Source organism: Fusarium vanettenii (assembly GCF_000151355.1).
Source record: "Fusarium vanettenii 77-13-4 chromosome 8 genomic scaffold NECHAsca_10_chr8_2_0, whole genome shotgun sequence".
NCBI lineage: Eukaryota > Fungi > Ascomycota > Sordariomycetes > Hypocreales > Nectriaceae > Fusarium > Fusarium vanettenii.
In genome coordinates, this window is record NW_003315874.1 from 1,195,948 (window position 1) to 1,219,921 (window position 23,974).

A 23,974-nucleotide genomic window follows, 5' to 3' on the forward strand; every position below is an offset into this window, starting at 1 on the left:
ATAAGAGAAATGAATGTCGAGGTTCGGAAGGACGTCGATGAGCTGCCCCAGACGAAGCACGTTATTCTCTAGGGTAAGCCGGAAAAAGTTGGCAGTGGGTCTGTCATGAGTCCGCGTCTCCCCGTCGCGCAGAACCATTCTCAATTATATACTTTATTGTATAACTCATTCTCACCAACTCGAATCGGTCGATTCACCCAGTTGAACGGGGGTTCGTATATTCAATTGCTGCTGGACGAGGCGTGAGCTAGCTCACGTTTCTTGCCAGCCCGTCTTCAACGTCATGTCCGACTCCGATCCTCCTCCTCCCGTCCAGCCGAGTTTGCCATGGCGCATTACCTCGACGGCTCTGATGGGCTGTGTCAGCATGCTCACGAGAGGGTTCATGTACGGCCTCAACGATATGGAAGTGCGAGGGCTGGATGGATTACTGGGTGTGCTTGAGCGGCGGAAAACTCAAGGCCGTGAGCGCGGGTTGCTGACAGTGTGTAACCATGTCGCCGTGTATGTGAATCTCGTTGAAACGCAAGATTTTTTTTACTCTTACTAACCATAAATTAAATTCATTCTTTAGACTCGATGATCCTCTAATCTGGGGCATTTTGCCGTTCCGCTACGCTTTTGACGGTGCCAATATGCGATGGGGCCTCGGCGCCCACGACATTTGCTTCAAGAACAAGTGAGTTCCCAGGTCTCGATGAATGCGCAAAGGTTGACCAGTGTAGGGCCACATCGACATTCTTCACGCTTGGCCAAGTACTTCCCACTCATAGGTTATGGCACTCTCCGTATGGCGGCTTATACCAGCCAACAATGACTCAAGCCATCAAGCTCCTCTCTGGTCCATCTCCATCATCCTGGTCGACAGCCTCAGACTCGGCCCTGGCCACAGTTCCGCCTTCACCAGCTCCTCCCGTCCCCGAACCCCTCTTCTTCTCTACCAACGGTGTCGACAACTTCACAGCACCCGCCGCCTTCTCAGTCAACCGAAATGCCTGGCTTCACGTCTTCCCCGAGGCCTGTTGCCACCAGAGTCCGGATAGTGGACTACGATACTTCAAGTGGGGTGTATCTCGCTTGATCCTCGAAAGCGACCCAGCCCCTGAGTTCATCCCCATGTTCGTCCATGGGACTCAGCACATCATGGCCGAGGATAGGGGCTTCCCGAGGTTCTTACCACGCATCGGAAACAAGGTCAGGATAGTGATAGGTGAGCCAACAGATGTTGACCAAGTCTTTGGCCACCAGCGAGCGGCATGGAAGAAGCTTGTTGAAAAGGGAGATCCAGAGTTGCTCAGGGATAGCCCAGAAGCCAGGGAGCTCAGGGTCTCCGTCGCTAAGCGTGTAAGAGACGAAGTCGAAAAGTTGAGAGAGAGCATAGGCTTCCCAGCCGAAGAGGATGGCACAGCTGCTCTGGCAGAAACATGGGCCAAAGATCCTCACAAGAAGAAATACAAGAGCCCCGTTGACGGGAGTCTTGTCAATAGACACTGAACAGAAAAAGAAACAAGTAAAAATCCCAAAACACGAACAAGCTCGTCCGATTCGCTGAAGCAAAGATAATCCCATGCCATGCCCAAGAAAAAGAAAAGTCGCCCATCGCAACTCGATATTAGTCGACTCTGGTTGGTTGTCAAACGACGACAGCAAGGAATAACGACATCAGCCACGCTGCCATCAATCAATCCCCATGATCCAACTTCTTTCGCGCCCCTTTCTAATCCATGCTGACCCCGAACTCCATAGTGCTTGCATTCGTTACATAATAATTCCATAGTTTTGAGGTTGCTGCGTCATCCACGCAACTAGATCCAAGGGGCCTAAACAGTGAGCACATAGACAGAGCTAGCAATTTGTGAATACGCTCAAGCTGAGTCTGCTGAAGCGCTGCGGTTTGTCCAAAAGATCTAGTAGGCATCGAAACCTTGACCTGGGACCGACTGGGGATAGGCACGGGCCTGTGCCTGAAGAGCTTGCTGTTGCTGTTGCTGTTGTTGCTGGGGGTGCATCAACAGGTCACTGAACCAAGCATGCTGGAGGGCCTCGTGGGCACTGATTCGCAACTCTGGTCGAAGCTGGAGCATCCTTTGCAGCAGATCGATACCGGTTGAGTCAATGGCCGGGAGAATGTTCCGGAGGTCCTGGGTGGCGTACATCTGGAAAGTCGGCTTGTACTCAGGGAACTGAGTAATGCCGGGCCAGGTACGCTCTGTGGGAGTCCCCATAATGCGGAAGATGCGGATGATCTGATCCTCATTGGTGGTTCCAGGGAATAGCGGCCTGCCGGTGAACATTTCGGCCATGATACAGCCGGCAGACCAGATGTCGATGCTTGTGTTGTATGTTCGGCTACCAAGCAAAACGTCGGGGGCACGGTACCATAGGGTGACGACTTCGTTGGAGAAGGTGTTGACGGGGATGCCAAAGGCGCGGGCGAGACCAAAATCACCGAGCTTGAGCAGACCCTTGCTGTTGATGAGCAGGTTCTGGGGCTTCAGATCGCGATGAAGGACACGGTTCTGGTGGCAGAAGTCAATACCCTTCAGCAGCTGGTACATGAAGGACTTGATGGTGGCAGGCTTCAGGGCACCTCGCTCGCCGTGGGTGTCCATGTATCTTTTAAGATCGCCGTCCATGTACTCAAACACGAGCATGAGCTTGTTCTCGGTGTGAATAACATCGTGAAGTCCGACAATGTTTTCGTGCTTGAGCTCCTTCATCAAGGAAATCTCTCGGATGGCGGTCGACGGGGTGCCCTCTTCGGAATCGAGATGGATTTCCTTAAGCGCCACGAGCTCTCCAGTTTGCCTGTTACGCCCTTTGAAAACCTGTATCGCATAATATATCAGCAATTGAGACTCTCGGTATCGCGCATCGTACAGGAAGAAACAAGTAGCGATACAGGGTGTGGTGGGTGATGGGGTAAGGGAGGGGAGGTTGAAGCTTGAATGATCAACGCAAACTTACCGTGGCATAGGTACCCTCGCCGAGCTTCTCGAGCTGCTGGAACGAGCTTGGATGTCGCTTTCCGTCCATGATGAATCGTTCCTTGCGCAAAGAGGTCTTGGTGGATAAAAGAGAGGGTGAGGCGGCAATAGCAAACGTTTGGGTAGCGAGCGGTGGGTGGATGTTCGGCTGGTGGTTGAGGAATGGCGTGTCACCGACTTTGACTTTTGGGTTGGAACTTGGGACTCGAACACTTGTAGAGGGTGTCAAAAGGAAGTCGGAGGGTCCCGGGAGTGAAGAAATCAGTAAAAAAGAAAGCAAGAGATGATTTCCTTCTCCCTGAAGCTGCCTGGTGTTGGTGACGGAGTAACAAAGTCGCCCTCTTTTTTTTTCTCGCCCTGGTCGCTTTTCGACTCGCGCAGCCTTTCCTCGTAGTTGCCGCCTGAGATGGAGGGGGAGAGCAGAGCAGCCCCTCTGAGGGGCCGAAGGGATGGACCCGACAGCCAAAGGGGAAAGGTTATTGACCCGCTACAACGATATAGTGCGTGCTAGGGTGTCAACTATTCACACCGAGTGCCAATCTCAACGCCAGCTTGACCAGATGGAAGAACGCAATGTCACGGGCCATGCTCATCACTCAACAGAGTACGAATGGCGCCGCCGACATAGGCGCACGCGCACCCATTCAGACAGGCCCCACACACCCCCACCTGCCGTGTATGGTGTTGATGGCTTATCGCCCCATGCCCCGTGTCTCTCCCCTAACAGCTGGAGCGCTATCACATAACCCCCCTGCGATATCAAGCCATCGTCATCGAGCTACACTACTTTCCCGCATCTCCCGTGTCTGACTTGACAACTCCTTAACTTCAACTCGAAATACTGCAACTCGTTGTCCTTCTCCTCCGTCCTGTGATATTCCTCCTGACTGCTTCTTTGACCACCTGCTCCTGTCTCTCGCCGGCGAGGTGCTGTAGATGGGATAACCCTCCCTTTGCCAGATATACACCAACTGCATCCCTGCATCGCGCGCCAGCTCGCCTCCCTCTGCACCATGAGACCTGTCTTGCCTGCGAACCACCCCCTCAATAACCAAGCCTCTGGTCGCTCAGGTCGGCCAGACAGTCTTGTCTGCGGTCCCTCGACTGCTCCCACCTCGTGCTTCATCGCCAGCGAGGCCGACCTTGACGCTCGCCGAGATCGCTCTCGTCCCAGATTCCGCCAGCAAGCCGATCGTCGCAAGTGCAGCCGTAGCGCACGCGAGCCGTCAACCCCGCGCCGAAGGCCTTCACCCACTCGCAACGACAAGGTTCCATCTTCAACCTCGGAATCAGAGGAATCGATAGTTGAGCAGGATCCCTTGGCTCTCCCTTCACGATCGAGCACTCCGTCCTTGATCGACCTCTCACGACCCGAATCGGTGCTGAGTGGTTCGTCTCGGAGTTATTCACTTGCTGGGCCTTCCATCGAATGTCCAAGCGACTCACTGCTAGACGACGCATCTTTACCAGAGACCGACATGGCCGACAACCGGGGTCATGACAACTCCATCCCTCAGCTAATCATGCCCAGCCTGACAGTCCCACGCCGACGCCCTTTTTCTGAAGTGGGCAAGTCACTGGGCAAGCTGAAGATTATGGTGTCAGGTCGTAACGGTATGTCTGGCCATGAAAGTAGCGACATGTGAATGAGACTGACCATATTTCAGGCATTGGCAAAACCTCACTCATCAAGACCTTGGCACAGCGTTGCGAGCACATCGTTCACATGGACCCAATAGAGAACAGCAGCGCAGTGCATGCAACTGAAACATATGCCAGTTCAAGGCCTCATCCATGGTGGCGATCCGACTCTGACCTCACAGTTACCACACGGAGACGTATCTCAACTACCGGTGATGTCCTGGATAGGAATGTTTGCTTCGTTGAAAGCCCTAGGCATCAGCCCGGTGCTTCTGTACGCTCTCACATTATCTCGGCTGTGACATACAATGTACTGACAACTCGCTTAGGGGCCATGGCGTGACCTGCACTATGTCGAGTCTTACCTGGCATCTCTCATGAGCAAGCCTATGGCGGATTCCGATTTGCTGGCTCTGGTCAACTCTGGAGGTGTTCCAGTTGTAGATGTTTTGCTCTATCTTATTCCCCACAGTGGTGAGTATTCATTTACCTACAACATGACCAAGACTGCTGAACATATTCTAGGTCTTACACGGGAGGATGTGCAATACATCAAGCATGCTCAGGGGATGACTAACGTTATACCCATCCTGACACGTGCTGATGAGCTCGCCGCAGAAGAAACTGGACACATCAGACAGCGAGTTGCGAAGCAGTTGGCCAATGAAAATATCGACTACTTCTCCTTCGACGGCCCTGAACCATCCGACGAAGCATGTCGAGTGTACGCCATCTCGACCAAAACTCAAACTGATTACGATACCATGGACGCCAGTGTCCTGATGAACTCGGAATACAACCCACCCCTCGTCCCGACCGACCTGAGCAGGCTCGTCGACCACATTTTCTCGCTGGATGGTAGTGCTCGGCTACGCCATGCTGCAGCTATTAAATGCGTCAAGTGGCGCCGTGACCATGGTGATAGTCTTCTTCAGAGTGCTCTTTCCAGCGGTTGTATGGTGTCTCGAACCGTTCCTCAGAGTGCCTTGAGGCTGCGCCCCTTCCGGCGATCTCAGAGCTGGGAACGACTGGAGCTGTACAACTGGGCGAACAATTTACGGCAAAGTCTCCACTCAGAGCGACTTTATCATCTGATGGAGGAAAGGTCGAACTCTGACGCTCCTGCGTACGAGTCATCCCTTGTACGACTTACTCCGGACGTGAACCAGAAAAGACGACCGAAGAAGCGAAACACCAAGACACCCACTCACCAAGATCCGCTTGGGCTGTTGCAGATAGGGGGTAAACTCAAGCAAAAGGGCATGTTTGCGCTGGAGATGGTGAGCAGTTTCGGTTTGATCGGCTTGGTTCTTTCTCGACTAATTCACTCCAACTGGGCAGACGGCGTTTGCTCCATTGTCGGGACGAAAAGGATGGGGATGGAGGTAGGTCAGCTGAACATGCTGCTGCCTCTTTAAGGGTGAGGGTGGTTGCTGAAGCCATCGCCACGGGATAATGGTGTTGGCTGGGACATGTACGGGTTCCTCTGAGAGCCTGATGGAATGTAGGGGTGCTGGAAACGATGTGTGCCGGATTTTCAAGATACCCCCAAATACACTACTTTTTTTCTGAACCGATTACTATGTATGCCATTGCTTTAACGATGAGTGTATTGCCAGAAATCCTGGGATTATTCAACTAGATTCGCCTTCCTGAACACTATAGAAAATCGTGTCCTCCTTACGAGCACATCTCCCCTTACTATCAGTAATGCTGAGTGACGGTTCCTAGTCGCCTCTCACATTGAAGCGGTTCTATCCCCGTAGTAGTAGAGCCACAATGCCCGTTTTTAGGAACTTCCTTGGCGAGAACTGTGTCAACGAAGGTAGACAATGCTCTTGTATGCGAGTGTCCACCTATAGCTGCCATGGCATGAGGACTTCCGCGACCTCTATTGCCGAGTGATGTGCCTCACATCCGGCAAGATGGTTCTTGAGTCAAGTCTCAGTGGGATGACTTCTTGGCGGCTGTAGGTGGAAATCCAAGGGCAGTGGCCGCAGCCTGAAGATCTGGAACGTCATCCGCTGTTCGAGAAACATGAGCCCATCGGATAGTGCCATCACGGTCCACAGCAAAAGCGCCACTAGTCTGCCACCGCGAGCCGCTCTCAGTCGGCCGGTTCCAGATGCCCTCGTTCTTCCCGAGGCTGAATACGGACCACAGCGTGACGGGGTTCACGGCGTGCCATGTAGAGGAGATTCCGAGGCCCCATTTGGCGTAAATGTCGCGGCCCTCGTCAATCACCATGTCCACGTCCCAGCTGCCGCCGACCTGGGGCAGCCAGTGATCTGTGGCTTCCGCTGAGGAGTGGGATACGGCGATGCAGTGGACTTGGTGGTGTTCTTCTGAGAGGGCCGCGAGGGACTTGAAGGTTTTTTCGGCGACTGACTGATGGTGAGCGCTGAGTTGTGGATACGAGCGGGTGGGTTGACATTGGGGATATACATACAAGGACATCCGCAGTGACGGAGGAAGACGACTAGAGTGGGTTTTCCATCTGGAAGGCGAAGCTCGGCCATCCAAGGGGCTTTGGATCCAACCTCGACAGGAGGACCGACTTCTTTAGCCTCGGGCGTCTTCCAAGACTCGAGCTCCTTCCAGAACCCGGTGTTGCCGGTCTTGCTATCTGCTGGAGTAGCCTGTGACATTTCTCCTACTTTGATTATGTATATAGGGTTGTATTTGTTTTGTAAGGGCGATTCGTGGGTGAGAGGTAGATATGTTGTCGTTGTGCGAGGTGAGTTGTTGCTTTTGAGTCTCGTGATATCCGAGGTGGTGTAAGTGTGCCACCTCTCCAATGACATAATGCGCTTCCCTTGACCGACCATACTGAATCAAGTGATCATGTCTTTGATAAGGCACTCCATACTATCAATTTTACAGACAGAAAATTACTACGATAACATGTTGATTAACATTCATTACTCTCATCTGGACATTTGCAGTGCTTGAAGCTGGTGACATGATTAGATAAGCTAACAAAATGTCGTATTTTCCACCCCCCCAAATGCATTTGTGTAGGGTAAGATTATGGAAACACCATGTGAAAATGCTTGATTATTGAGTTTATGAGCTGTGCATAGTGCAACAATTGTCCCTTCCTCCTTTCATTTCCAGGCCTTTTTGCATGAGATCTACTTATTCATTTCATCTGAATCTTCTTCTTGACAATATCCGATGCGTGAGATTATCAGTCTCCAGCTTGGCCAGCTGAGCAACTATACGGCTACTCACTTCTGGAATGCCCAGGTAAGATCACTGCTCTAACAGCCCTGAAGATGCATCACTAACACAAATATAGGAATCATATTTCACGTATTCGGCGGATGAGACGTCGCCCATTGACCATAATGTTCACTGGAGAGCCGGCGAAGGTGCTGATGGCTCCGAAACATTTCTCCCACGGACAGTCATCTATGACCTCAAAGGTGGCTTTGGCTCTCTGCGCAAGATCAACGCCCTCTATGAGGCAGAGTCGGAGGTTGATGCGGCCTCTCTATGGTGAGTTACTGCTCTAGTGAAGACACAAACTCAAGGCTTACAACTCTTAGGTCAGGCCAATCTGTCGTCCACAAGCAGACGCCCATCGACCCCAGCGCCTACCAGCAAAGTCTGGACGCAGGCACAGAACCTCCCCAACTGACGACGTCCACCGTGAGATACTGGTCCGACTTCTCTCGTGTCTTCTTTCACCCTCGGTCTCTGGTCCAGCTCTATGACTTTGAGCTCAACTCCACAACCATGCCATTTGAGCGCTTCTCCATGGGCACTGAGCTGTTCTCCGTCCTTGACAAGGAGCATGAGCTCGTGGATCGCGACTTTCGACCCTTTGCAGAGGAATGTGACCGGCTGCAGGGGATTCAGGTGTTTACTACCATCGATGACGCTTGGGGTGGCTTCTCATCCTCGTATCTTGAGTCGCTGCGGGACGAGTTCCCCAAATCCTGTATCTGGACCTGGGGTCTGCAAAGTCCCTTGCTCGACATCCCCAGAGCTAAGCGCCAATTGCGACTGGCGAACCTAGCCCACAGTGTTGAGCAACTTTCCACTCAAGCCTCGACTTTGGTACCGTTGGCTCTGCCCGAAAACGACTTGTCGGCTGGCGTGTCCATGGATCGCCGCTCGGCATGGCACACATCTGCCCTTATGGCGGCGGGAATAGAGACTGCCACTCTGCCATCACGCCTGTCACAGGGCTCTGTTGATCAGCCGGCTTCTCTAGATGACTTGGCCGAGAGTCTTAATGCGGCTGGCAACCAGCCACTGGCGAGCATGCACATGTCTCTGGCAGCTACGAAAGACGCCCCCCAAGACAGCCGCATCGATGTCGACTTCTTCCAAGTAGGACGGCAGTGGAATAGGCAGCATGTCCAACAACGGGATACGCACAAGCACATATTTGGCTCGATTCTGTCCTGCCGAGACCTAGATCCCCTGGAGAATGCAGACCAGGGTGCAGCTGGACACCTTGGTCGGGGTGAACGCCCAATCATTGGCAACTCCGTTGTTCGCAAGTATGTACACCCCCTTTAATGCTTCTCAAGAGGACTCATACTGACTCTTTTCGCCTAGATATGATTCATCTCTCCGATTCCCTCTGTTGGATGCATACCCGCAAATCTACTCTCGCCTAGCAGGGCAACCCGACGTTGGTGTGCAGACCACCCTTTCCACCAACAGCTCCATGGTACAGCGAATCAGGACATTGCGGTCCGAATCGGCACGGCTCGTGGCGATCAACGAAAGAGAAGACTTGGGCAATGGCCTGGCTGAGCTTGCAGACGCCTACCAGGAAGGCTGGTTCAGTGGCAGCGATGAGGACGACGACGATCTGTGAGAGGATGTTGCTATTTGGATGACAAGACCGCAGGGTAATGCGCTCATGATACAGCCTTCCACAGGTATGCTGTTTAGAGTGAATAGCCTTTGTTTGGCATCCATTCCGTGCATCATCTCAGGTTGGAACAAGCAACTCATGCACACTGGTCTTTGCAACATGACGTGACACTCGATGAATGAGTTTGATGAGGCCCATTAGGCCTCAAACACGCTTGTATTGATCTAGTAAAGCGATGTTCCTAGTTACAGGAGCAAATATGGAATTGCTCAAATGCTTCAAAAAGAAGTAAGTGCTCGGAGTCCTCGGAACGCCGCCCCCTGGACTCGTGATATCGTCGCAAGATGCGACTGTCGTCTAGGCTAGTTGCCCCCTTCGCACGCGATACGATGCGTGCCTCTGCTGAGATAGGTATTAATGTGAATTATTCAACCTGTCATTCACGTGATGCCACCAGCAATGGGTTGATATTTGTGACTGCACCTGCAAGTCCCCCAAGCCAAGCAGATCAGTCAAGATGAGAAAGTCTTTCCCCCTTATCTTTTTTTGTGCTTTTTGTTTTATGTTAGTATGGTTATTGGCTTGTGAAGCCATAATGCCAAGCCATTTATGGACTTGCCGGGATTTCGAGAGTGTGTTTGTGTGGTCCACACAGAATCAAGTCAACTTCTTTTCGAGTCAACAACTGTCAACGAGACATTCTGGGGATGCGAGATGGTATACTCAGCCAGCGGCCGCAACCGAGGCCTGTTGTCTCTTGGCGGGAGGGGGGTTTTCCTATCGATCCATTAGTTTGTCCCATCGCTTGAGGGGCCTTGCCGTCGACGACGACGCATCTTGGCGATCGAGGGGGGATCGCGTCGACAAGAATCAAATACCTCTGGAGGTCCGCGTTTCTTGCCGTTTGTCGCGCCCTTAGCGACCACAGGCTTTCTTTGGGGCTTCTTCTCGTCGGCGTCAAAAACGTCATCTGGCAGGTTGAAGCTGTGTGAAAGTCAGCAAGCTAGGATACGGTGGTAGTTAAAATGTCATGTTGCAACTTACTTCCGGACGTGTTGTACGCCGATTGACACGGTCGTTTTCAGCTCATCCTTGTACTTCTGCCACGAGGTGCAGAGCTCCTTGAACTCATCAACCTGGTAAGATAGATCAAGAGATTTGGCACCTGCAAAGTCAGTACCCCCGCAACTCAGGGATAGATGCTCAAAACATACCTCCGCTCAGTTCAAGGCCGATGTAGTGAGTTGTCGTGTAGACGTCGGTCACACCGGGTGCCACAGGCTTGACTTCATCAGAGGTCTCAGACTTGACAACTTCAACCTTGGCGATGCCGTCACTCTCTGTCGTTTCGGGCTCGGACTTGATGGGCTTGCTGTCCTCCTCAGGTTCGGCCTTGATGGGCAGTTCGGCTACCGCTGGTTCGGATTTGCCCACAGGCGTCTCCTCGGTCCTCTCTGTACACAAGTAATCAAGGCTGCCATCTTGCACAGCGGCGATTTCCTGATCGCTATGGCACCGATGATGACGGTCATAGCCCTTGTTGAATGCATGGGCCAGCGCGATAGATGGATGTTGTTCCAGCTTCTGTACAAGCATTCGCACCTTGGATTCAACGTAACCAGACCAGATCTTGTGGTCTTCCTTGGACTTGGCCGAAGAAATCACAGAGATGTAATACTTGTAACCCTGTGTGAAGAAAGTGTGCTTGACGAAGAGATCACTCCAAGGACGCTTGCCCACCATGATGCTTTCGGATATCTGGAGCGCCCGCGAAAGTTCCCTGTTAATGACCTTCATAGAGGAGCGAGTGATATTGAAAGTTGCACACATAGAGGGATAGGCCGGGGTGATGACAGGCATCAGATGAAACGAATCTCCCTTGTATACCTAAGAGAGGATTAGAGATGGATTCTTGGAGGCATCGCTGACAATACTCTTGACATACTCTTGGGTTCCAGACTCGGACGGGAAGTGGTCCACTCTCGATGGGCTTGAGAAGCACAGGTTGCGGCCAGCGCCACTGGCTTATGACAAGGAAGAACTTGTTGACGATCACGGATGGCGTAGCCTTGGGGTAGAGCTGGCAGACACGAGCGACGAGCATTGCCCAAGCTACACCACCGGGAAAACCCATGATGTTGGCGTAGACGGCGCGTCGTTGTGCCCAGAGCTTGATGGCGCGCAGCGCAAGCTTGAAGGTACTCTGCTCGGGTACCAGTGTCAGGATTTCGTCCGTCACTCGTGTGCCGTTGAGCGATCGCAGCTCTGCTTCGTCCAACCCGCGTAGGAGGCCTGAGTCCTTGAGATTTGTGAAATCGGGAGGGAGCTGTTTCTGGATGATCCTAGAGAAAATCAAGTCAATGCTTATGCCAGAGTACTCAAATTTGATAATGGGCACAAAGGCGTCCGTCACAACGGCCAGTCCGGTGATGGCATCTTTGGGGGCCATTGAAACGAGCAGATCGGGAAAGTATTTGAAGTAGTCGTCCCGAGTGACGTATTTGGGCGCAATGATGAGGGTATCGATATCGGATCCTGGGCCGTAGACACCAAGTCGGTAGCTGCCGTAGGTGAAGACCCTGCCTCGCGCATTGCGGATGAGGACATCGTTCTTGGGTTCTTTTTCTTGAGCGACTTGACGGATGAACGCGTTGGCAATATTTTGAATCGACGCGAGAACTTCCTCTCTGTAGCCAAATTTGTCAGTCCCTCTGCTAGACTTTGCGAAATATTATCAAAACCTACCTCTTGGCCGTGTCGGCCTGACTCTCAAATGTCTTTTGACGCTTCAGCTCTTCGAGAAGAGCATCAGTGGCACGCAATTCCGCATCGGTAGGGAGCTGGGACGAGATGGGCGGCGTGACGCCGTAAGCCTGATCGGTAGTCATGGCTTCGGCGCAAGAGGCACCTGTCGAGGTCGGCGAATTCGGCACCGGAGGTGAGGAACGTCAGGGTGGGAGCGATCGGAGCGGGGATCGAGGTCGGCGCGATGACGAAGAGCTTGAAAGCCAAGGCGTGGTCAAGGGAGCGAATCGATTCAGTTGGTGTGATGGAAGGCAGCGGTACTCTGCTGCAGCCCAGGCCTTCAAGCCTCTCTCCAAGGGTAGCGCAAGGGAGATGCCGTGCAGGCGAGGGCGCTGGGACTCTGGTATACAAACGAATACTGGCGATGGCTGGTTGAAGGAGGTAAGGGATGGCCTAAGAAACAGGATATCGCGGGTATTTGTTGTGGTGTGAAGAAGAGGACAGCGAGTGGAGGTTGAGCAACTCTGAGTGAGAGAGTCGCTTCGGACTGGCTATTACGAGGCGCGGCGAGGCTGCACAAACGCGGTGGTGGCAGAATCCCAATGCTTGAAGAGTGGGTCCAACTCCTGAGTACAGGACCTTAAGACCTCGAATTTTGTGCCTCTGATAAAGTGGAAGAGCGAACTACCGAATCGGGCAATTTCGTTGAAAAATAAATACTTCTCAATGCATGCGCAATGAGGGGCTCCCTTGGTGATTATTTTCCTCTTGAGAATTTGCCCTGGATAGTCACGATGAATGAGTGACATCCAACACGAGGCTGGGCTTGTGATAAAAATGTATTGCATCACATCGCAGGGAAATCGTCTCGCGATATTCACTAAAGAGGCACTGATCCCCTGAGACGCACGTAAGACATCAGTCTTGGCGCACCATCCAACCGCCTGCTTTCCCGCTGACGCTCACCCGCACTGGCGCCCCCTTACAGGCAAATGCTAGCCACTCTCAGCCCTCATTCTCTGATGACCTTGCAGCCTGAGTAGCCGACATGCACTGAGCGGGGTCCGAGTATGCGATTGACCGGGGCGTGAACCCACATCCCAGCCCGTCTGCCCTGTCACGGCCCTGCCACTTACTGACACTAAGTACAACGCGAAAACGCGGTACGAACTTTAAAGGGCATTTTATTTGCTATAGTTGGCGATACATTAATTGACGACACGACTCATCCCACATCCCCATAGCGACCTCAAGGGCGACGGAAAACAGGTTCAAGGAGAAAACTGTCGTCGGCTGCGTCTTTCAATTCTGTCCTTTGTCCATCACGCATCTTCTCTTCGCAGCTGCACTCTCGAGGCATCTGCACCATGCCGCCCTCGGCCAAGAGGGCCTCCAGGGCTCGTCGCGAACCGCGTAAAGCAGCTGCCACTTCACCCGCCGAGATCCAAGAGTCTTCACCTACCCGCCCAGCAAAGCGTCGCAAGAAGGTATGTGGAAAACGAAACGTCTGTCTGGCTGCGCCTTGCCTTGATCGCAGCCTCAGCCTTACCCGCACGCTCCCGCTGACTGAGCTTCTCACGCAGGTCCAAGAAGAGGAAGAACCCCCCGCGCCCGACGGCGACCAGCTGGTGTCCCAGATCGCACAACATCTTCGGAACCAGCCTGTACAGGCCAGCAAGGACCACGCAAATGCTATCCACCAGGCCAACGGGGACGGAGTCAAGGCCTACGCCAAGGTTACTGCCCAGGACTGGACCTTTTACATCACCAAGTTGGTCGTGAATATCGGCCGAGCACCCGAAACCTCGCATGCATCCCACGCCGCCGCCTCCGGAGCCGACGACGATGACCAAGTACACATTGATCTGGGCCCCAGCAAGATGGTATCGCGTGAACACGCTACCATCTCTTTCGAGTCCAAGGATGAGAGGTGGTTCCTCCGTGTCAAAGGCCGCAACGGTGCCAAGGTCGATAACCAACCACTCAAGGCTGGTCACGCCCACCCTCTCACGAGTGGAGAAGTCATCGAGATTGGCAACGTCGAGATGATGTTCGTTCTTCCCACCGAGATCTCCCCTCTCAACGTCCACCCAGTCTTCCTCCAACGCGCAGGCCTCAGCGCAGACTCACCCCAGTCGCGATCATCGCGCCGGCAACCCCTCATCGCTCCGGCCCCGCCGGAATACAAGCGCCCAGGCACGCCACCGTCAGCTCAAAGCCATTCGAAATCACCAGCCGCAAGTACTCCGGCTGTAATGATCGGGGCCAACGGAGTAGACCTAAGCCAGGACGAGAACCAGCACATTAAGCCCCAATACAGCTACGCTCAGATGATAACACAAGCCATCCTGAACGCACCCGATGGGAAGCTCAATTTGAATGGCATCTACACATACATTACAAACACTTACGCTTACTATCGTCACCAGCAAGCTGCGGGTTGGCAGGTGAGAACTGTCCTAAGAACTTACCCCTCATTCAGTTGCTGACTACTCTCAGAACTCGATCCGACATAATTTATCTCTGAATAAGGCGTTCGACAAAGTAGCCCGGTCCACAGACGAGCCCGGCAAGGGCATGAAATGGCAAATTGTCCCGGAAGTTAGAGAAGAGATGGTGCGAAATGCCTATCGTGTTGGTCGTGGCGGTCATCGTGGATCATCTGCGCCCTCATCCCCAAGCCAGCTCGCCTACATCACCCATGGACCCAGGGATATGGCATCAAGAGAGCCTCCTTCTGCTCGAAAGCGAAGGGCCTCACCCCCAGCTTCACCACCTCCAAGATCGTCACTACCAATCGCGCAATCAACACCAGACCGGCCATCTGATCGATCATTTGGCAGAAACGCCACTCTAACCATCGACGGAAGCCCACTCCCCCGCCCCAGGAAGACACCCGGAAGGGATTCGTCATTCTCAGTATACCAACCTCAGTCACCGACGCTCACCTCTTCGTATCAAGAAGATGGGGGATCCTTCGTCACACCCGCACCACCAAGAGTACACCCCAAACTCGCACCTCCAAGTACAGCACAGAGACCCAGTCAACACATGCCGACAAGTTCACCAGCGCCTTTCTGGAAGTACGCAGACATTGGCAGCACACCATTGAAGCCGCTTGGGGGCTACGACATAAGTCCTACAAAGGCTGGTGGTGATCTGCCACCGCAGAGCAGCAGTCCTCCCCGTGGAAACAAGTCTCCGCCAAGTAGTCCATCACGACGCCAAAGGTCCAGCCCACACCCGGTTACTGAACCGGCTGAAGTCGAGGAGGAAGGAGGGTTTGATCTTAGCAAGTACGTTTTGAAGTGCTCAACTATCCCTCTGATCACAAGCTAACAGGATGTTTCTAGGGGCTTTCAGAGCATCGGTTCTTACCATGCACCCGTCGGGAGAGGCGCATCCATTTTGGAAGGGCGTATGTAAAATGTTGATAACTGGGTCTTGTTGGTTTTTTGTATAACGGGAAGGGGTCGGAGCTGGTCTTTGAACCATGTACATTTTGAGCTGGCTGGCCTACTGCGAGGTAGTCCCTGATTACTGGCGTACTGAGAATGTGTCACGGAGACGAATGGAATGCACTGATGAATACATGCTGGGTCAGGGATTTGAGTTAGGTTGACTGGCGTATTGCTCACAATGCATGGAAGCTGCCAATAACTATGGCTTCACTCGAGAGTTCGTAGTGGGAGATGGTATGCAGAAAAAGAACGGGCAAACCACGCCCAGAGTTGAATATCGCCATGTGTAAGAGTGAAGATCGTCCTCGCCCAGTGGCCTAGAGCCCTTTTTTTTTGTCATATATACATAAGTTGGAACCGCGCCTCGAGATGCAAGTGTGTTTGACCACGCCGCCGTCCATCCGCCATCCCATACCCACCTCAAAGGTCCATTTTCCGTATCCATACCAGCCAACTACCACAATATACAGAATGCCTTTTTTGTTTTTACTTTCCCGCCCATCTACTTATACACAGCGGCGAGCCAATATCTCAGCCACATGGAGCATCATAGAGATCTTCGTAAACAGCCGTGCGTGACCTTTTATCGGGCACCAGCCTGGCCTCGCCTCTTAGGGTTTCCGCGGCTAGGTCGCTTCTTGGAGCCCTTAGCTCCCTGCTCGCCTCCCTCGATGAACTTGATGAGCTCATCAATGCTGCGGGAGTCGACCTGCGCACCTGGGCCAGGGCGTCCGGGGGCCGCGGCGTTCTGCGCTTGCGCCTGAGAGGCGGTTGCGTTGAATCGAATTCCGGATCGGAGCCGGCGAGCAGCAACGTCCTTGGCGTGCTTGGCAATGGAGACGGCGTTCTGGGTGAGCTGCTCCAACCAGCTCTCGGCCTCCTTGGTGTTCTTGTCCTCGGGTCCGAGCTCGGCAAGGAAGACGTTGTAGGACTCGCGCATGCGGTTGACGGCTCCCTTAGAGTCGCGGTCAAGGGCAAGAGCCTGTGCCAGCTGGAAGAGCAGAGTGGCGGAGTTGACTGACTGCTTGCCAAAGACAGACTCGCACACTCGGAGGGACTCCTCGAACCAGAGCCTGGACTCGTGGTAGGCCTTGAGATGCTGCAGCATCACGGCGGCGTTGTTGATGGTGGTGATAGAGTCGGGGTGGCCAGGGCCATAGATGACCTTCCACATCTTCAGGGCGTGCTTGGAATACACCAGAGCGCCCTTGCTGTCGCCAACCTGGTGGAGGAACAGGCTCAGGTTGAGGTAGTTAAGAAGGGTCTCAGCCGAGTCAACACCGACAGTTCGCTCAGCGACGATGATGGCCTTGCGGGCAAGCTCAACAGCAGCCTCCTTGTCATCAAGCTGGTAATACAGCATGGACAGGCTGTTGTAGACGCGAGCCACCTCGGGGTGCAGAATTCCGTAGATCTGCTCATGCAGGGACAGAGACTCCAACAGGAGCTCCTGACCAAGCTTCTTTTGGTTCTGGAGGATGGAGATCCGACCGGCCTCGAGGGCCTCCTCAGCGAGGGCGCTGCGAGGGGCAGAGTCCTTGATCAGGGGGACCAGGTCAACAACGTCGTCAACGCTGAAAGTGTGGAAGCTGGCGGAAGCAGCAGCCTCGGGAGGAGAAGCGTCACGGGCCTTGTTCTTCTTCTTCTTCTTGCTGGACTCGCCGTTGGTCTGACCGTTGGCGGCAGGCTGAGCGGCCTTGGGAGCGGCAGGGGTGGCAGCCGCCGCCTCAGGGGTGAAAGCGTAGTCCTTGGCCTGGACCTGAATACCGATCTTCAGGCACACCTCACGAAGGAGCTGAACAGGGCGGAACTGGTTGTGCCAGTCCTCATCGAGCTCATATCGGAAGCGCTTGAGAATCTGCTCCTCAATATCTTCCCGAAGGCTCTCAGGAGTGACCTTCTCGAAAGAGAGATCAGCATCGGCGTAGAGAGTTCGCAGAGAAGGGTCGATCTCAGCGACAGGTTTGGAGTTGAACTTGTGGCCAAGAAGACAGTTGAGGAGGTGCGCTGTGCAAGCAGGGACGATAGGCACAGGCAGATGGCGGAGGTACACGGCGGACAAGTGCTTGAAAGCACGAGCAACCATGTCCTGGACGCAAATCTCGCGCAGGCAGCGCAGGCGGCCGTCGTTAGCGAGCTCGGCCACCTTGCCCAGATACCTCACGTTGATACCACGCTTGTGCAGGAGCCGGCTCAGGGACTGGCCATCCATGGGGAAGCTGATATCGGAATCGGAGAGCTCGCGGAGCAACTCGGGGATGACCTGCTCACGCAGGTAGGCGCCGGCTGCCCTGACTTCCGCCTCATCAGCGGCAAATTCGGCCTTCTCCTCCTCGGTCTGAGGCACTTGGCCGCTGAAAGCGTCGGGGTTGAGCGAGAACTTGAAGTCGGACAGATCAGGCAGGTTCTTCTCGGCCTTGGAAGCCTCATCCTCGCCTTCCTTCTCCTCCTTTTCTTCCGTTTCTGCCTTGTCCTCCTTCTCTTCCTTCTCTTCACCATCCTTCTCTTCCTTGTCCTCCTTGGCGTCTTCGACTTGCTTCTTCTCCTCAGCCCTGCGGGCAAGTTCCGCATCCACCCACTGCTTCATCTTGTATCGTCCAAAAGAGTCGACAAGCTCAGGTCGCAGGACTGTCATGCGGTGAGGGTAGGCGTCACCATCCTCAGGGAGACCATCCTCGTCAAGCCAAGCAATATCGAGAGGGCTAATGCGGTAGAGGTCCAGCACGTACTTGCGAGCATCGGTACCCAGCAGACCCTTGGTCTCCACACTCGCCTCCAGGTCAAATCGCTTACCCTCCTTGTCCCAGACAGGGTGCTTCTTGACCTTGAGAGCCTTGGAAAGCTGGGCGAAGCCAGGGGCAAATCGCTCGTCGGCAGCCACAATATCCTTTCCATCCACCGCACCATAATCGATCTGGTTCTCACCGGGCTCACGCTGCTTGAAGATTCCAGGCACAATGCTCTGTCCGACAATTCGCTTTCCGACATAGTCGACAACCACGGTGGCGGGAGTGAAGAGTCCCTCGATGTCGAGCTGGTTAACAAGCTTGACACCAGCAACATCCTTGCCGGTGGCGACTCGGGCAGCCTCATCACCTCCCTCGGAAGTGAAAGTACCTACACCATCAGCACCAAAGGAGAAGAAAATGTTGTTGTAGACAAAGATCTGAGCGTCCTTGCACTCTGTAGGGTTCAGGGGAGCAATCTCGCCACGGGCAACCATAACAGCACCGCGGGTGGCAGCATCATTGTAATCAGCGAAAAGCTTCGAGATCAGGCGCTCACGGAAGACTCTGTCCTGCACAGTCTCACGAGGAAGCTCCTTAGCTGACTGAAACTCTTCGTTCCAATCGCGAAGAGTGTCGGTGTTCTCGACGCCAGCAAGCAGATAAGTCTCTTGAGATCGCGTAGGATCGGGGAGATGTGTGCACAGGGATGAACTAGGTGAAGGCACCACCCAAGGAGCTGCGGGGATGGCGTTGGTAATCTGGAAGGTTGCAAGAGGGTCTCGCTGGTTGTTGTACTCCTGAAGCTGGGTAAAGGCGTTGGTGAAAGAAGGTGAGATAAGGTCGATCAAGCTCAGCAGCGAGTGAGCGGACTGGCCCTTGGGTGCTGGCCGAGGGTAGGGGTCGAACTTGGCGTTGGAAGACTTGTTGACAAAGAAGCCGGAGACGTGGGAGGTGATCTGATATTGCTCACCCTCGGTGGTGGTGACGACGAGGTAGAGCAGGTGGCCTCGTTGTCGCAGGTGAGGAGGAGGGGGGTTCCAGGACGACAGAGCGATCTGTTTCACAGTCTTGGGAGCCGGCTCGGTGGGCTGGGGAACCAAGCTGGTAAGTGAGGGCACGGCTTGGAAGTCGTAGTCCTTGATGGGCAGCTCCTCAGTAGACTCCTCCTCAGCGCTGCCCTGGGCCTCGCTGGCGACTGTCTCGAAGAGGGACAGACCGGGAAGCAGACCTTGGGTTGTGTCTGATCGGTCACCGGCAGCACCAATAAGCTCTCGAATGCGCACAAGGTGGATGCGAGCCTCTTTCTCGGTGTATGGGTCCTGAACGAGGTGGAACTCGGGAGTTGCGCCCAGGTCAGGAATCTCGGCGAGGGGAATGAAGTCGTTGATCTTCTCGCCGTTAAACTCGAGGTGGAAGCATGTGTACTGGAAGGCGGACGGAAGGTCGATGATGGACTGGCGGACCTCATGAACCTGTTCTTGAGACGACACCTGAATATCTTGGTGAGCGAGGGGTCGTGGAGGGGTCCAGTTAAGCCGAATGACGGACCATGATCTGCATCTTGCTGGCCTTGGCGTCGGGCAGGATGATGGTGAGAGTTAATAAAGCTGTAGACGCATTAGACATGCCATTCTACTCTTCATTGGGAAGCACAATGCAAGGTACCTTCAGCGCCGGCATCGACGTCTGGAGCTTCGGCCGCCATGGTGTTCTCGGGCTCCTCGGACGCATCCACTACAAGCCGAATTAGCTCCCCGCTCACGACAAAAGTAGCAATGGCAATGGGCAAAGCAATAGTAGAACCGAGAGCATGTTCAATTAACAAGACCAGGCCTTAACGAGACCCTGGACTTGACAGGCATTGACAAGGGCGGTCTAGTTTGTGCATCAAATACGTACCGTGCGCGGGAGCGGGAGGAGTAGGGTCTGAAGCCATGTTGAAAATGGAGGGGTAGGAGAAATTAAACGGACAAGGGGGAGATAGAACGAGGTGAAGGAGGGGGGAAACCAGGCATGGGATATGCACTAGCAGAAGAGGGAAACAATTGAAACGACGTTGTTCGTCGATGCAAGTAAAAAGATGGATGGAGTGACGGGACGAAGGGGAGGAGGAAAAAAAATTGACGGCTATTGGAGTTGTGGTGCGGCGGCAATGCCCCGGCATTACAGTCCGGACTCTGGGAGTACCCGGACATTGGGCACGCGACAGAAAAAATACCTCTTTTTTCTTAGCGATGCTGCGGGTATCCAAGGTACAGTCCGGGTATTCCTGGGTAGGGCCCGCGCCGGCGCATCCACCGAGGCCGGCGGCTGGATCCCCAGATGCTTCTCGGTAGCGCTAGGCCAGGAACGGAAGAAAGTAAACATGGATACTGGCCATGACCACGGTTCTTTGTCCCACACATAACAACTCATGATAGCTTTCATCATCTGTCCAGGACTCATCATCAACTGCTCTTTATCATATTAAAGAACCTTATTTTCACCTCTTGGACATCAATCTATTGCTATTCCTTACGAGTTACTGTTGTTTAGGATATTGGCATCCACATCAGAATGGACGAGCCAGTCCTCACTGTCCCCTCGCCGTCAGCCCATCGCATCATGGCTGGAGGCTCAAGAGGAGACAAGGCTCAGCCTTGGACTGCAGCACGATGTCAACGTCTCCTACGTCAACTCCAGTGTCGCCTGGTAGCCCTGAGAAAGCTTGTCAACGAAGCCCAGCAACGAACAACAAACACTCGATCGAAACGACCCAACACCGATGACGACGCCACGGGAGACCGAAAACGAGTGCGCTACACATACGGGCGACGTCGTTCGGCTCCAGCACAGACAAAGCCCGCAACAGCAGAACTATCTACGCCTCCTCGTTCCGTCCGCACTCTCGGCGCCATGAAGATCGATCGCTCATCGCCAGGGGAGGGACGGGTTGACTTCCCTACGCCCTTGCTACGGAAGTTTCGCGAGCAGTCAACAACATCTCAGCCATTACCTACGAAGTCCGAGTCAGCGAACCCATCTTCGGCATCTCTTGTTGCCGACCTACAATCCCTCCGCCGGATAGTCCCTGAGAGCCAATATCGAATCTACGAAGCCATTTTTGGGTGGATGAACACTTTGCTTCGATCGACCGAGCCGCTATCACATATTACTCACCCCAAATCGCTTCTAGGCATGTGCCTCCGGAAGGTTCCGGCTGCTCTGGCCGCCATAGAGGCCTGGGACGAGCAGATCGCAGAGGAAGAAGGCAATAGGTTCAAATGGGAATCATCCAAGGCGTCAACGGAACTATACGGACAACTTGAGGGCTTTGGTGCGACAGGTCTCGGCTGGAAGCCGTTGAAACTGGTCGTCCGGGCACATGCTTTGTCTCTCCTGGCCGGAGCTGTATCAGAGGGATTGTTTGAGCCTCCATTTGTACGACTGCTAGCGGAGCTTTGCATCAGTCTCGAGTCCAGCGAAGAAGCCGCGCGGCTCGTATCAAGTCTCGATTGCCCCCTGGCGGCGCCTCGCAGCTCATCAAGCACCCTTGTGGAAAGCAACACAGTTCAGCCACTGGGCGTCATAGTCAAGAGCCTGCATAACCAACGCTCATTCGGTGCAGCCTTTGAGTGCCTCTCAAGTCTTGTCCGCACTAAAAAGCTATCGCTGAGTTGGTTGACATCAAGGGCATTTCAAGTTGTCTGGACTCGAGGCATCGAGGTTCTGAATAGCAGCAGCCCAGCACCCTCAGCGATCGACTTTATCTGTACGGCCATCGACCAACTAGCGTCACACGAGGGCAAGAAATCAGGGGCAGAGAAAAATCCAGAAGAGCAGACCTTGGTGAGTGTCCTTGCTGCACTGACAGCGGCAGCATGGACACTGGGTACCGAGATGTGCGACACTACAGGACCGTGGAGGAAACAAGGTGCTCGACGGATGTTACACGTGCTCGAGTGTTGCGTGGTTCAGCAACAGAAACGTCGTGGAGCGTTTCGAAGCAACGGTCTCTTTACCCTCGCTCTAGCACGATTCATTGCTACGGCCATGATCGACAGCGATGTCATCGATCTGACAGCGAAACAACAAGCGAGTCAGGAGTGCTCCAGATTGTTGACAGTTGGAAACGGAACGCCGTCCCGATGGCAATACCGACAAACACTCCTGATGGCCTGCTTCGTTGCGCAATATCGGGGAAGAGCATGTGCACTAGCGTGTCACGATGTCTTATCGGAGATCTGTGCAACTTTTGATGGTCTTGGGCTTCCCGATTGGTTTCACGACGGTTTGAGATCGGACGGGGCCTTTGTTTTGGCGCAGAAAACAAAGGACCTCCGAGATGTTGCTTTTGCTGAGAGTCTTCCCGCGGCGGGCAAGGGCACTCTGGAGACGACAACCATCTTTTCGGGCTGGCGATGGGAAGAGGGCATTGGCGAATGGGTGCTCCCCAGCCCTGAGCCAAAGATAGGAGGTGAACCGAGACAGCATCAGGATAAACGAGAAACGAGGGGCCAAAGAGGCACAGATCTACACCAAGATGAACGAGACCGGGTCAACGGCCCTAGATGGAACGGGCCCGTCCAGAGTAGCAGTACGAGATACGACAGAAGCAGCTCGGTGGGGAGCGACGAGGATGAGAACGATGACGACAACGCGGGTACCACCGACGACGAGGAGGAGCATGATACGAGCGTTACCACTGTCATGGACATGGACATGGACATGGAAGATAGCGAGGACGAGCTTGGCGGTTGCGCACAGATGGAGGGCTGCAACGGGGTCAAGGCCCGGTTACCAGCACGGGGGGTTGGGATCTATACTGGGGATCCCAGAGGAAGCACGAACGGTGGGAACAAAAGTAGCAGAAGCGGAGGCACAACAACCGTAAAGGTGATGAAGAGGATCAAGCGCGCGGGCAGCACACGGGCCCGTCTAGGGGCCGGGTCCGAAAAGCTCGGCAGGGGCAGACGGGAGAAGCAAGATGAAGAAGACATGCATCTGCCGGCCGGGCTTGACTGGGACGACGACGAGCTTGGAATGGCCTGAGTGGCTTGATAAGGCAATTACAATCAAAACAAGGTTTGAATTGAGGCTCGTCTGTCCGTCGCGAATCATTGCACGTCTCAGCGTCTGTCTCAGGCCTTGACTGGACAGCATTCCCCTCTCCTCAGGGGCCCAAGTCTTGGTTACGACAGCATCTGTCATTGTGGGGCTGGAGCCACTTGAAACCGCCGTTCCTGTTCCCCGTGAAGCTCGCGAAGCAATTCTCTGAGACGGGATCTGCAATTGGCCCATGTTGCTTCGTTTTAGTACCTATCGGAGAGGGCTCACACACGGCACGCGTATGCATCTCGAGTTGTCGCACAGGCCACACCTGTATGCACCGCACTCGAGATAATTTCTCCGTTGGCCTCGGCCATCTCAGAAGCAAAGCAGCAGCTTAGATTTGAGGTGCGTTTTAACATCATGCCCAGGGACGCGCCACAAACGCCCAGATGCCGGGGAATGCCCTTGTTTCAGAACCCCGTCCCGCCCCGCCACTGTCGGAGGTCCGTCCGCCACTCGGAGGCGGCGTCCATCCCTCCCTGC

General features: G+C 54.1%; 9 protein-coding genes across 9 annotated transcripts; 5 read left to right on the forward strand and 4 right to left on the reverse strand.

The window, feature by feature from the left end:
• Positions 1–635: 635 nt before the first annotated feature.
• NECHADRAFT_46704 (uncharacterized protein) lies at positions 636–1,494 on the forward strand (the record flags this gene model as incomplete). The annotated part of the gene is made up of 2 exons (XM_003048785.1): positions 636–679; positions 726–1,494. The coding sequence occupies 2 exons, from the start codon at positions 636–638 to the stop codon at positions 1,492–1,494; spliced, it is 813 nt and encodes a 270-aa protein (XP_003048831.1).
• Positions 1,495–1,907: 413 nt separating this feature from the next.
• Positions 1,908–3,036, reverse strand: NECHADRAFT_46952 (uncharacterized protein; the record flags this gene model as incomplete). The annotated part of the gene is made up of 2 exons (XM_003048974.1): positions 1,908–2,828; positions 2,968–3,036. 2 exons carry the CDS (start codon positions 3,034–3,036, stop codon positions 1,908–1,910), a joined length of 990 nt encoding a protein of 329 aa, XP_003049020.1.
• Positions 3,037–4,000: 964 nt separating this feature from the next.
• Positions 4,001–6,046, forward strand: NECHADRAFT_46729 (uncharacterized protein; the record flags this gene model as incomplete). Its single annotated transcript, XM_003048786.1, has 4 exons — positions 4,001–4,601; positions 4,655–4,860; positions 4,958–5,102; positions 5,154–6,046. 4 exons carry the CDS (start codon positions 4,001–4,003, stop codon positions 6,044–6,046), a joined length of 1,845 nt encoding a protein of 614 aa, XP_003048832.1.
• A 526-nt stretch (positions 6,047–6,572) lies between these two features.
• On the reverse strand, positions 6,573–7,276 carry NECHADRAFT_47175 (uncharacterized protein; the record flags this gene model as incomplete). The annotated part of the gene is made up of 2 exons (XM_003048975.1): positions 6,573–7,012; positions 7,078–7,276. The coding sequence occupies 2 exons, from the start codon at positions 7,274–7,276 to the stop codon at positions 6,573–6,575; spliced, it is 639 nt and encodes a 212-aa protein (XP_003049021.1).
• Positions 7,277–7,689: 413 nt separating this feature from the next.
• NECHADRAFT_105093 (uncharacterized protein) lies at positions 7,690–9,597 on the forward strand. Its single transcript, XM_003048787.1, has 4 exons — positions 7,690–7,877; positions 7,930–8,129; positions 8,180–9,142; positions 9,201–9,597. Exons 1-4 carry the CDS (start codon positions 7,806–7,808, stop codon positions 9,463–9,465), a joined length of 1,500 nt encoding a protein of 499 aa, XP_003048833.1. The 5' UTR covers positions 7,690–7,805; the 3' UTR covers positions 9,466–9,597.
• Positions 9,598–10,188: 591 nt separating this feature from the next.
• NECHADRAFT_46891 (uncharacterized protein) lies at positions 10,189–12,353 on the reverse strand (the record flags this gene model as incomplete). Its single annotated transcript, XM_003048976.1, has 6 exons — positions 10,189–10,242; positions 10,344–10,449; positions 10,510–10,630; positions 10,680–11,352; positions 11,411–12,152; positions 12,211–12,353. The coding sequence occupies 6 exons, from the start codon at positions 12,351–12,353 to the stop codon at positions 10,189–10,191; spliced, it is 1,839 nt and encodes a 612-aa protein (XP_003049022.1).
• A 1,106-nt stretch (positions 12,354–13,459) lies between these two features.
• NECHADRAFT_105094 (uncharacterized protein) lies at positions 13,460–15,800 on the forward strand. The gene is made up of 4 exons (XM_003048788.1): positions 13,460–13,697; positions 13,794–14,657; positions 14,710–15,506; positions 15,564–15,800. The coding sequence occupies exons 1-4, from the start codon at positions 13,578–13,580 to the stop codon at positions 15,634–15,636; spliced, it is 1,854 nt and encodes a 617-aa protein (XP_003048834.1). The 5' UTR covers positions 13,460–13,577; the 3' UTR covers positions 15,637–15,800.
• A 109-nt stretch (positions 15,801–15,909) lies between these two features.
• NECHADRAFT_101351 (uncharacterized protein) lies at positions 15,910–20,336 on the reverse strand (the record flags this gene model as incomplete). The annotated part of the gene is made up of 4 exons (XM_003048977.1): positions 15,910–19,890; positions 19,949–20,007; positions 20,066–20,134; positions 20,300–20,336. The coding sequence occupies 4 exons, from the start codon at positions 20,334–20,336 to the stop codon at positions 16,255–16,257; spliced, it is 3,801 nt and encodes a 1,266-aa protein (XP_003049023.1). The 3' UTR covers positions 15,910–16,254.
• A 1,241-nt stretch (positions 20,337–21,577) lies between these two features.
• NECHADRAFT_46641 (uncharacterized protein) lies at positions 21,578–22,624 on the forward strand (the record flags this gene model as incomplete). The annotated part of the gene is made up of 1 exon (XM_003048789.1): positions 21,578–22,624. A coding segment is annotated over one exon (1,047 nt), but the record flags the coding sequence as incomplete, so codon positions are not given.
• Between the last annotated feature and the right edge of the window lie 1,350 nt (positions 22,625–23,974).